Here is a 12,763-nt window from a genome sequence, read left to right as displayed (position 1 = left end):
GGTGTGATACTTCAGAACTGAATAATAAGCAAAGTCCTTCTCTAAAGCAAGAGATGAGTCTCTCTCATTTGTGCTATCAGTTGCTGCCTCCTCCTCTGAGGAAAATTGTTTTGTTGTTGTTTTGAACCAGGTAGTTCATAAAACGGACAAGGCTGCGCAATTTCCATTTGTGCACTGAGAATCAGTTCTGAAAGGCTGGGTTGGGTTTTTTCCAAAAATTAACTCTGTTGTTTGTTTATTTTTTAACTCAACATGAAAGATGTCAGTATTTCGAATCTTAAATACAGTTGTTACTACATTAAAGAGCACATTATTATTATCTGTCTCTGGTAATACGCATTTGCTCCTGCTGTTAGACCCCCCACAAAGGGCCTGGCCTTACCTTCCTGATTTGAATGTGTAATAACTTTGCTTAATTCCATGTGTTAAACCTATGGGAGAAACAGAAAGCAGAATCCGACCAAAAGGTCTTTGCTGATAATATCAAAGGAACTAAAAAAGAATCAGGTCTTTAAATCTGGATAAACATACTGTGGAGGAAATGGACTTTTAAGAAAAAGAGAACCAGCTTTGATATCTAGCTCAAATAAAGTGAAAAACAAAATAAAAATTTTGAAGATGTTTTAAAGGGTCACACAGTGCTCCAACTCTATCAAGAGACACCAGCTGAGTAGGGTCATGGTCCCAGCAGGAAAGCCTTCACAACTTACACGTGTGCTTTCAGAAACACAGCTGGTGACTCAGCAAATGATTACCTGATAGGAAGCAGCTCAGCGAAGTGAAGTGTGAGTGTCAGGTGGAAAACCTCTGCCTTCCCAATGACACATAAACTCAAGGTTCTGTGCATTCACAGTGAGGATGCACTCCTTGCAAAACCAGGTATGTTAGATCCTGGGCACACTCTCACTCTATGAGTTAGAGTATGTTGAAATATTATTTGCAATTTAACTGTGTCAAGTCAGCTACTGAACTAAGAAGGACCACCAGCTTTGGGAAGAAAACTTTGGGACAACTGCATGTATGCAGGTTTTCAACAGCTAGGGCAGGAATGAAATGAGAAAAATGCTTCTTTTTACATTCCCATTTCCATCTTTCACATTTTCTTCAAACAACCATCAAACATTACTCCACCCAGCCATACACCCACTTTTCCTGAACTCTTAGCAGACATCTCACGCTCAGCCACTTGGTTTTCCTCTCTTTTCCTTATTTTTTTTAAATCTTAAAACCACACAGCTTGTGTATGCCCCTTGGCTTCTAGAACTGTTGTTATCATGCTGCTCCTGTTGTCAGCTTGCTGCTTCTCTCTTCTGGGTCCAGACATACCTTCTGTGTTCCCAGTGTAAAGTAGCAAGGCAGAAGAACACAGAGTCATTTATTAATTATTTTTTTTTCATGGACACCCAACAGAGGAAGGAGAAGCCCAAGATCTATCTTCTGCTATAACCAAAACAACTCAATGATGTAGGACTTCTACCTGGTTTAAACAAATAAGCTTTTAACAATTGATTTCTCCTAAGCAATCATCTCCTACTATTCTCCCCCCTTCACAGTTGTTTTTCTGTAGTCTTCCACTGTCAGTGGGTGTTGGGGCTTTCTAATATTTTGGCTAGGTGGCAAGTAATTTAAAAGCGTAGAAGGCTCAGTGCTTGTTGACATTTTAATTCAGCAGTGGCTTTAAGAAAAATTAATGTTTCCTCAGTAGGCAAACACATGGTTGATGTGATATGGCATAGAGGTATGATAAAATCGAACTGAATAGGGGAAACAATAGCGAGCTTCTGGACAGGAAAATAAACCCAAGATAAGAACAGACGAAAGTCATCTTTTCTATTTGTTTGCCTTCATAAATTTATGCCAGGATAAAATACGTTGAATTCTCTATCTTGTTTTTGAATCTTCCAAGGTAGTGTTGAAATAAAGTGCCTTGAATTGGCTATTTTTCATTTGTTTGTTTGCAAGTTCCTCCAACAATGGTCTTGATTAAATCCTTTCCTTCAAGAATTGCTGGTTTTCCTTTCCATAACTGAAAACCTAACCCACCTACAGAGATAAGTAGGTAGTGTCACAGATCTTATTTTGCTATTCCAGGTTGCTCTGAACCCCTGGGGATGAAATCAGGACACATACAGGACTACCAAATTACTGCCTCCAGCGTTTTCCGAACACTCAACATGGACATGTTCGCTTGGGAGCCCAGGAAAGCCCGGCTGGACAAGCAAGGCAAAGTTAATGCCTGGACGTCTGGCCACAATGACCAGTCACAGTGGTTGCAGGTAAAGTTCCACATATGTTTTTCCAAATGTTTATCTTCTTTGTGTTTCAGGTATGGGTAAGGTTGACTGGTTTAGGGCTATACTCATATTCTCCAGCTTCTGACAGTAACCATCCTAACCCTGCCACATGTAGATGATGAAGCTATGAAAGCCCACACAGGTCTTCATGTCTTTGGTACCTCAGCTGCAGAAAACCCTGCTCAGGGAAACCTTCACCTCCACTAGCCAAACTTTATGAATTGTCCAGTAGCCTTGAATTTTCCTTTGTTAATGGACACAAATATTAGCTGCAGATCTGTTCTGGCTTCTCCTCTTATGTTGAGAGAGATGAGTTTTTTCCCTCCTTCTGTCCCTCCAGAGCTGCCTGGAAAAGCATATTTACTTCAGCTTTGTGCATGTTAGTAAATGTGGCCCACAGAAATTATCTTTGTCTAATTGAGACTGCTCAGAATTACCATCCAACATCGCTCTGAAGCTAGCAAGACTGATTCAGCGCTTGAATTCATTATAAAGCTGTGCACAGGGGTTGTTTTCAGCCTGGGAGTGTTTTATACAAGCGAGTAGTACGCTAATGTGGAAGATTGCAATAAATCATGGGTATGGAAGCCTATTTGACCAGTCGCTGACACATTACATCTTTTGAACTGTTGAAAATAGCAGTGTTTTGAGTCAGCTGCCAGTTTGCAGTACAATTCTCAGTGGGAAGCCTCAATAGCACTAGACATGGCTACTAATGCCCTGCAATCTTTTCACATGTAGATTACGACATATTAGCTTCTTTACCTACAGTTGCTAAGCAATTTAGCGATCTTTTCTCCAATACCACCTTTTCTCCAAGTTTACAACAAAAGGAAGGAGCCCTTGCCTTGTCTATTTAACTTCTGAATAAGTGAAGATTCTGGGATTTGCTGAAAATTTTTTAGAGCAGCTTGTTGAAACAGTTGGTAACTTCTGGAGACAAGGAAGATTTTATTGCTGTGTTTGACAGTGGAGAAGCAGACGAAAATGTTTCTCTGCATAAAAGAGAGGCAGTGGTATCATAGTTAGCTCCATCATTGATACCAAGAAACCAAGGGTGTGCAGAGACTCCACAGAAATACCCTGTGGTGTGTTATTCCTCCTGTGGGTGACAGTGGATTTTTAATTAACTACAGATGGCAAGGGGCTGCAGAGTTAATTCTTATATTCAAAAATTTTCCATTCTGTTCTAAGTTTTGCTGTACTTGAACCTACCTGAACCTGCAACCTGAATCTGGCCACTTGCATGGTCTCTGCAAGTACTTGAAGTATCAGGCATACTTCTTTTCATCTGGTCAAAAGGAAGTTGTGAAGAAATATTTGTCTTTTATTTCATTTGTCATACGGCTACAATATAAGTTCAGTAACTTCACAAGAACATGACTAATTTACCCTTTCCTGAAAGTCGTTATACACAGAATCACAGAATCACAGAATGGCAAGGGTTGGAAGGGACCTCAGGAGATCATGCAGTCCAACCCCGCTGCTAAAGCAGGGTCACCTAGAGCATGTTGCACAGGACATCGTCCAGGCGGGCTTTGAATTTCTCCAGAGAAGGAGCCTCCACAGCCCCCCTGGGCAGCCTGTTCCAGTGCTCTATCATCTTCAAGGTAAAGAAGTTCTTCCTCACGTTCAACTGAAACCTCTTATGCTTCAGATTGTTCCCATTGCCCCTTGTCCTGTCAGTGGGCACCACTGCAAAGAGTCTGGCTCCATCCTCGTGACACCCACCCTTAAGATATTTTTACGTGTTGATGAGGTCCCCTCTCAGTCTTCTCTTCTTCAGGCTGAACAAGCCCAACTCTCTCAGCCTTTCCTCACAGGGGAGATGCTCCAGTCCCCTCATCATCTTTGTTGCTCTCCTCTGAATTCTCTCCAGGAGTTTCTCATCTTTCTTGAACAAGGGAGCCCAGAACTGAACACAGTACTCCAGGTGGGGTCTCACCAGGACAGAGTAGAGGGGGAGGACCACCTCCCTCACCCTGCTGGCCACACTCTTCTTAATGCACCCCAGGATGCCATTGGCCTTCTTGGCAACAAGGGCACACCACTGGCTCATGGTCAGCTTGTCATCCACCAGGACTTCCAAGCCACTCCTCCCAGTTTGGTGTCATCAGCAAACTTGGTGAGGGTACGCTCTGTCCCCTCGTCCAGGTCACTGATGAACAAGTTGAATAAGACTGGGCTGAGTACTGAGCCCTGGGGAACTCCACTAGCTACCAGCCTCCAACTGGACTCTGCCCCGCCGATCAGAACCCTCTGAGCCCTGTCGTTCAGCCAGTTCCCAATCCACCTCACTGGCCACTCATCCAATCCATACTTCCTGAGCTTCCCTGTGAGGATGTTATGGGAGACAGTATCAAAAGCCTTGCTGAAGTCAGGGTAGACAAAATTCACTGCTCTCCCCTCATCTACCCAGCTGGTTGTACCATCGTAGAAGGCTATCAGATTGGTCAGGCATGATTTCCCCTTGGTGAATCCATGCTGGGTACTCCTGATCATCTTCTTTTCCTCCACTTGCTTGGAGAGGACACCCAGAATGCTATTTTTCCAAAGGAGTATGATAACATTTCTTGTTCAAAAAAAAACAGGTGGTATTGAAACCACTTGTTTTTTCAGTGCTTAAACTGGTCCTTTACTTCTACTATAGGCTGATTGTTTTGAATTCAGTCCACAAGTAGAGATGGGCTCATGTGCTTCAAGTCTAGGTAACGATTCTGTAAAAAAGACATGCCTGTCATTCAAATTCATCCATTCATTGTTGTTCTCTTTGCTGTTTTTCCTTTAAAATGCAGAGAATTGTACTGTAACCTTTTAACACACTGACTGCAATTTAATCGTCATGCTCCTTTCATAGAGTTTAGTCAAAACAGAGTTGCAAGAAAAAGCATGTGAAAGCAAACTTATTTGTATGCCTTTTTCCCTCAGCAATTACATATTACAAGGAATGATCCCAATAGCAATTCCATGGTACCTGAAAACAGGCTTAAAGTAAGGCATAGATTTCTGGATTTGGCTGAAGTGTCTGGCCTACCAATACGATACTTCACAGTGTTAGCTTTCCACACCTTTTGAATTTTCTCCACATGCCTTGTTTGGTTTATCTTTTACAATTTTCCCTAGAAAGCCTCTGAAATTGGGTAAAAGCCTACTGAATGCCTTTAAAAGTTATTGTTGCAGTATGTGGTATGTGGATGGCTTGAACAGATCTGTTCTGACTCAGAGTTATTTTGGGGGATGCATGCCCAAATGCTAGTGCTATCAACTGTTCCCGTGTCTAAAAGCTTGTGTGCTGACACATGTCTCAGAGCCGCCTGCTGTGATAATGGATGCTGAGAGGTGATGTTTCCATCATGTGCATAAATGCTACTTGCTACTTATGGGCAGTTCACAGAGCTTTTGGATGAACCCTAGGGATAAATCCTTCTCTGTCATGAGCTGGGGTTGTTTTGGTTTTCTCTCAAAAAGGAAAATGCTGAAACTTCTATGTATTTAAAAATGCAGCTATTAACAGCTACACTCTTTGTTTTAAAGTGTTCTGGATTGCTACATCCATAACTTAGCTCCAGAGGGCAGGAATACAAATTATTAGTGGCTCCACACACAGACTGTTCATTTTCAGGTTCAGGAATAGCACCTTACTGGTGCTGCCATTGTTGAAGAATCTGTTATGAACCAGACGCTGCTCACTCACAAACTCCAGGTTCCCCACACAACACCCTGTTACACCAAACACCATCATCAGTAATGGAAGAAAGTATTTTTGTGATGTGGCGGAAAAGTTAATGAGATTAGATGACCAAAATTGTACTTTTTCAGCTCAGTCATAATCTGGGTCTGAATTCCCCCACATGCTTGCTTGAGGGCACTCTTGCCATTTCTTTAAAGGTGATGCTGCAAAAGCCATGTCAGTTACCTGGCCTAATTCATAGCGCAGGAGCTTCCATTAACTTCGGTAATCTGCCTTGTTAGTGTCTCTATACTCATTGCAGTTGAAAACTATGCAGTTTGGTGATAGAGAACAACATAGCCATTCAGGTTTGGTATAAAATCTAATGCAAATAATCAGTTCCATCTGCTCTCTCTGCTGATGAAGACCTTTCTTTAGAGATTCCCTTCCTTTTGGGGACACCTATGTGAAATTATCTGAATAACAGTAAAATTAAAGATTGGGGGAAGGTAGGGAAGTGAAATTAAAAAAAAAAAAAAGGCAATGTTTTGCTTCCTGTGGTTATGTATAATTAAGTTTAGCATAAACTAAGCGAGGTAAAGCATTTCAGGGTAATTACTGAGAAAAGAAATAAAAGCCTAAAGTTCACTTTCCTTCAAGGCAGTCCCTTTCCCTCATTATTTTGATTTGCTTGTCAGCATCATTTGCTACCTTGAACCATTTCCCAGGGTCTCTTGCTGAACTACCATGCCCAGGCTGCTTTGCCAGTTTGGGGAGTGCTTCTGCTCCTCCTGGACACAGTCCAGGACTGTCATTCCAGGCTGTCACCCCACTTCCCATTTCTTCAGTTATTTGACATCAATGGAAGTGTTAAAAGTACTTCCCACCTTATGCCCAGAATGAGGCATTGAGGCTATAAAATTCCTACTGATCTTTCAGATGCTTGGTGACTGTTCTTATAAACAGATTTTCACCATTCTGTATCTCATTTTCCTAGGAAGGATGTCATTCAAAATAATTAGCATTTTCCTCAAAATCCATTTACTGTTAGTTAAGTTTTGGTGTTTTAAAATATGTCCTGTTTCTGCTAGACCGGCAGATGCCGTATCAGTCATTGTATTGATTTCCCACTCTCTCTCACTGCCTAATGAGGACAGCAACACCTTGTACTTTAATGCCTTTGCCCATTTGTCCTTTGCCTGGTGCTTCAGCAAGTAATCTCTCGGATGCTGTTTCTCTGATCTATCGACCTCTGCAATATTCCTTGGAGGTCAGGCATCTCAGTTCATTCAGTGTCTCCAAATAGCCAGAGCTTTCTTCTTTCCTCCAACCATCTCCTTTGCATAAATTGTTTTATATGTTATCCTAGTTCTAACTTCCTAATTGTACATGGGTATTGGTAGTATTTTATCTTAAAACCAGTAATACACTGAGGTTTTTGAAGGCCTGTACCTCCACAGAGCACAGATGGATGAAAAGGATGCCCATCTTGGAAGCCTGCTGAGGTCCTTTTTATATCTCCATATTATCTTCAGGTCACCAGCAGCACTGCAGTAGCTTTATGTTTCTAGTTGCACTTGAAAGTTTAAAACAGTTTACTTGCTGGAAAAAATGACTTTGATCTGGTTGCTTAGCTTGTATTTTGCTACAAAGCTAGTGGAAGGCTCTGCACATTGATGCGCATGGCTGATAAACCTGGTACAGTTTATCCACAGTTCTTTTATATAGTTACTATTGAGCTCAGATGATTTGAGAAAATCATCCCTCCCTTAAAGAGTAGAGAGGAGCAACAAGCAATGTGTTATTCTAATGTTTCTCTTGCTGACTGTTTGTGATGGAATCATCTCAGCACTATCAGGGAAAAAATAGTTGCTGAAAAAGATAGCAGATTGTTTGAAGACTGGCAAAGCGCCTGTTATATATGTACCTACGCATTTTTAAAATGTGTTGATTGCCAGAAGTATAAGACATTTGGGTTGGGTATTTTCCTGTCAACCTAATCTCCAGTATTAGACAATATTGCTGAGATTTTTCATCAACACCGTTAGAAAACAATTGTCTCAGTGCTGCAATTGACTTTTTCTTTCCATTTAGTACATGATTATCTTTTTTACATCACAAAGTGTCTTGTTTAAAAACAAAGGCAAAATTGAATTCCAAATATTTATTCACTTTTTATTATATATATGCAAATCCATCTCTATCTATAAAGTCTCATGCCATCGTAGGATCTAGTTATCTTCACTGTCTAGCATTCATTTACAGTGTTTAAGCTTCTAAGTGAGCAATTGAAGAAGTTGTTATTTAAAGGATAAACAAGACCCAACTTCTACTCAGTTTTTCTTATAGAATACTCTTATAGGAAGTAGAATTTGTCCTAACGTTTCTCCAGTACTTACAAAACTTGACTGATACATGTTGTGCTTTGCACCACCAACATAAGTCCTCTGAAATTGTCTAAATACTAAGTTAAATGGGGATTAAGAGAAGACAGAGGGTAACCATGCCTAATGCTATGTCAGCTGCAGCAGCCTCCTTCAGAGCACAGCTAACATGAGCCTAGAGAGACAACCGAGACCTTTTTTTTTGCATTTCACCAAAGCTATTAGTTATACCTGATGCAAAGGGACTACACTAGAGTAATTTTTAATTTTACAGATTTGATATATAAAATTTACATATGCAATTTATGTATATCTTAAAATATCTACTTCTAATTAGTTGCTTGGGCTCCTTCTATACTCAGCGGAAGGAGGACAACACTATCAGGGAACAATTCATCCTACCCTAAGTACATGTCTAAGTTTCCTGTTATGAATCACCCTGGAGATATGCCTTTACTGTTAGCCACAGCGAGAGATAGACAATTAGGTTATACTAGAAGATTAATTTTTGAATGATGAAAATTACGTGAGATGAATCCTTCCCTTTTTTAATATGGGAAGAGAACATTATTTTTCATCTCATACTGGTTAGCGGAGCTTATTTTAATGTTGGTGTTCATTGTGTCACTAAAAAAAAGGAATGTTGTTCCCTGTCTCTCATGTGGTATTTGGTTCTCATCTATTATTGCACCTGCCTCTTTCTCTCCTGTTTTATTCTATTTACCTGTTTATTTGTAATGAATTCTGCAGAGGCTTACTAGATAGGAAATCACTACACTGTCTCATTTCCTAAATGCTGAAAAGAACTCATAAGGAGGAAATTGTGTAGATCATTTAATTATCTTTTGAATTGTGTTGTTAGCAAAGTAAGCATTAATACCAGTACTGGTTAATGTAGCCAAATAAGTGTTTTCTGTCTGACCACTGGCTTAAATATTTTATTTTAACTCCCACACTCTGGAAAAAAAAAGAAAATGCTTAACAACATCTTAATTAAATAAGGACTTGAAAGACCCAAAATTGGAATAGGATAAAATGTTAGTTTAAGACCAATCTAGTAATTAACATAATGAGGAAATTACATGACTTCTAGAAGGCTTGGACTGCTAAGCAGTGTGTTGTGACTGGTCTTTGAAAGATACAGTATTCCATGTGAATTGTAAGCTTGATTATAACGCATCATAAACAAAGGGCATGTATCTTTCTCTGCAGCTTCGGTAAACCACAGCCATCACCAACAGATCAGGAGAGGAATCAATGTCCTTTATATGCACAGCAACAAAAGGTCACTCTCATTCTTCAGATGCAAAGTTGGTACTGTTTTTTAATTACAATTTCTCACAAGCAGAAAACTGAGATCTCAGATGGCAAAAGACAAGTTGTGCCATGCTTTTTATTGGGGTACTCAAAGATATTTACAGTCAATGTTGGTCATTTTATCTTTTCAACTCAGAGCCATCTTTTCCTTGGCAAGGCAGCTGTCATCTTCTGAGTGAATGACTTAACTTGGACACTCAGCTTTGGCATCTCCTTGGTCTTCTGCTTACCTCGATCAGGAGCTTCACAGAGCAATATTCTGTTCACACTGTCTGATAAGTCACAGGATGCAGCAACATAACAAGGCAGTTTGTGATTAAATTATAAATGTGGACCTTTCCTTTCCCATACTTTGCCAGAAACTCACTATAGATAAATTTCCCTATTAAAAGCAGCCAGTGGTAGAATAAGGTAGTAACGGACAAACAGTTCTGAGTGATTTGGTGAAAGACAAAAGCAGGTAAAGAGAGATACTCACTCCTAAATTGCACACTGTTGAATTCACCTACTTTACACTGCCTAGGATAAATGCCAAACAGGTGATATTACTGATTCTTCTCTTGCCCATCAACCATAGACTTTGTCTATGTTTGCAACTAGATGATCACTGTTTGCTTTTAGGACATTGTGTAGTAGCTCAAGATGAACAGCAAGGCTTTCTTTCTTTTTCTTTTTTTTTAAACTCTGATCTCTCCATAGGTAGCCAGTGCTTTTTTAACACTACTAACAAACACATAGCTTAGAGAAATTTTATTAAGAGGTATGCCTTGATTTCCTAGTTGCAGTTACCTGCCAGACAATATTTGATGGCCATTCCAGAGGTCAGTCTCTAACCCAGTTTTTCCCCCAAATCATTTCAAGTTAAATGCATTGTTCACATTAATAATGTTACTAAACTGTGCATTTCAGCATTGCCCTTCCTAAATTGCTTTTGACTTTGCAAAGCTTTCTTCTGCAATTCATTTTATGGAAATGTTTATAGTGGTAATTGAATTTAAGCCTTGAAATTAAATAAGGCAGCATAAAATCTTGGTTTATTTTGCCTTTTCAAAGCTGTATTTAGGCTTTATTTTATCATTTAGGTACTGAAGTCTAGAGCCTTGGTAGAATCATTGATTTTACTCTGGACAAATACAAGGAGTTTGTTACGAGGAAAGGCAGAGTACAGAAGATCTTTGTTTCAAGGTGTCCCAGATATAGGCATAGTTATTTCCTGGGACAGAATTTGCATGACAACACCTTCATAAATAGGTAAAAAGGAAAGAGTCCATTTGAACTGTGAATTAGCTATAGTTAAGATTTTACAAGAGAAAAATGTTTCATTGCACAACGTCCTACTTTGCTCAGTGAATTATATTCCCTACTCTCTCTGTTAAGTCCTCAGTAAAAAATGTGGGTTAACTCAGTGCTCCAGAGCCTGAAACATAAAAAATTCGTTACCACTAACAAAAATTACTTGAGAAGTTTCCATAAGCAGTTGAATCATGTCTAGCTTTAAAGCATTGCAGGAGAGTATTGTCAGCTCCCTTATTGACTTGTAGTTTTTCTCTGCGTATCACTCCCCTTCACATGAAAGTTAAACTGGATAATGACCCATTTCCTATTACAACAACAGGTTTTGATCTTGCTTTGAAAAATCTGGGAATGTAAGCAAAAACTTTCTGGCTGTTCTGAATTTTGATGTATGTAGGGTTTGAGTCTGAAGGGGGTTTTGTTATTCTGTATTTACAGTGGAAATTCTGCTCTTACTTGATGCCAATAACAGCACCTTCTGAAAATGGAATGCATTAAATTTTAATGGAAAGATGTTAGTTTTTCATTGTTTAAATTCCTACCTGTTTTACCTAACTATCCTTTCCACTGATTTGAAGTAATTTTCTGTCTCTATCTGTGAAACAAAACTGTATTTCCCTTGCCCTCTCTTAAAATAACAGAATGGCTACAAAATTGGCTAGCTAGTAGCACAGAAGGAAAGGATACAAATGTGGGTTTTTATTCATGCCTTCTTCTTCCATGGCAGTGCTTCAAAATAGCATCCACTTTTTCCTAATAAAACTGTCCATTGTTTTTTGTAGCTACATCTGAATTAATTTTAGACTCAAGCACAATTGGACACAGTTGTTGCCCCACAATACGTTCAGTCTCAACAAGACAAAAGGGTGACAAAGAAAATACAGATGAGTGAGAGAAATGAAACAACCTTGACAAGGTCAAGTATCTTTAAGCAGCAGAAAATAGCTGATATAAAAACAGATGAGACAAAATCCACTGCAGGATAAAAGCAAAAGAATACAGTTGAACTGGGTCTAGTTCTGGTTTTTGAAAGCTCGAAGCTTTATTAACTGGACTGTGCTGTTTTTCTTAGCCCTGCACATTTGTTCACAAATTTTACTTCTTGACTAAACAAGACACTTCTATTTTCTTCATGTATCTGTCAAGATCTTACAAGTAAAATATACAAAGGTCTTGGAAAGCTATTCTTTGCTGAATAGGCCTCTCAATTTTGCATTCATGTGATTTTTAGTCTTTACACAACTTTAAAAACACAGTGAAGCTGTATTACAGGATTCTGGTTGACTTCAGAACATGTTTGTTCGAAATCTGCTATTCATTTTCTTATTCCATTCCCCATATAAAGTAATAGAAACGGATTAGTTCCTAGCTTGGCAAATCATGAGCAGAGATCATATCTTTTTTGCTATGTAAATAATGAAACTGAGACACAAACACAAAGAAGTAGCAGTGGCAAAGGAACCTCAAATTGATCTAAATTATAGGGCAGCAAGCTACATTGCAGCCTTCTTCAGAGGAGGGGGAAACGTGCTTAACCAGGCTGACATTTGCCTAGCAGTAAGCACAAAAATAAAACAGTCCTATCTCAGCATGTTAAAGCATCACATAAAGTAGATGTGCACACTTCTCCTGCTATTTCTGAATTGTAGCCTATTCATTGGTTTCATCATGTATTTTTTTTTCCCCAATAACAGCCCAATCATAGTTTAGTGTTGGTCTCAGCAGAATACTTAATAGCTTGGCTTTTTTGGTTTTGGTTTCCATGTTAACTTAGGTGTGTTGTGCAAGACCCTCTTTCCACTCCG

At 39.4% G+C, this 12,763-nt stretch overlaps 1 protein-coding gene across 1 annotated transcript in view; it reads left to right on the top strand.

Annotated features, from left to right (window-relative positions):
• The window catches only part of EDIL3 (EGF like repeats and discoidin domains 3), a 191,993-nt gene that overhangs the window by 143,137 nt on the left and 36,093 nt on the right, over nucleotides 1-12,763 (top strand). The window contains exon 9 of the mRNA XM_009641121.2: nucleotides 2,092-2,276. Coding sequence (XP_009639416.1) covers nucleotides 2,092-2,276 — 185 coding nt within the window. The remainder of the gene's footprint in view (nucleotides 1-2,091; nucleotides 2,277-12,763) is intronic.

This window comes from Egretta garzetta, unplaced genomic scaffold, assembly GCF_000687185.1.
Source record: "Egretta garzetta isolate BGI_Z169 unplaced genomic scaffold, ASM68718v1 scaffold136, whole genome shotgun sequence".
Classification (NCBI taxonomy): Eukaryota; Metazoa; Chordata; class Aves; order Pelecaniformes; family Ardeidae; genus Egretta; species Egretta garzetta.
The sequence above is the reverse complement of the archived record's forward strand: the minus strand, read 5'-3'. Positions and strand labels throughout refer to the sequence as shown.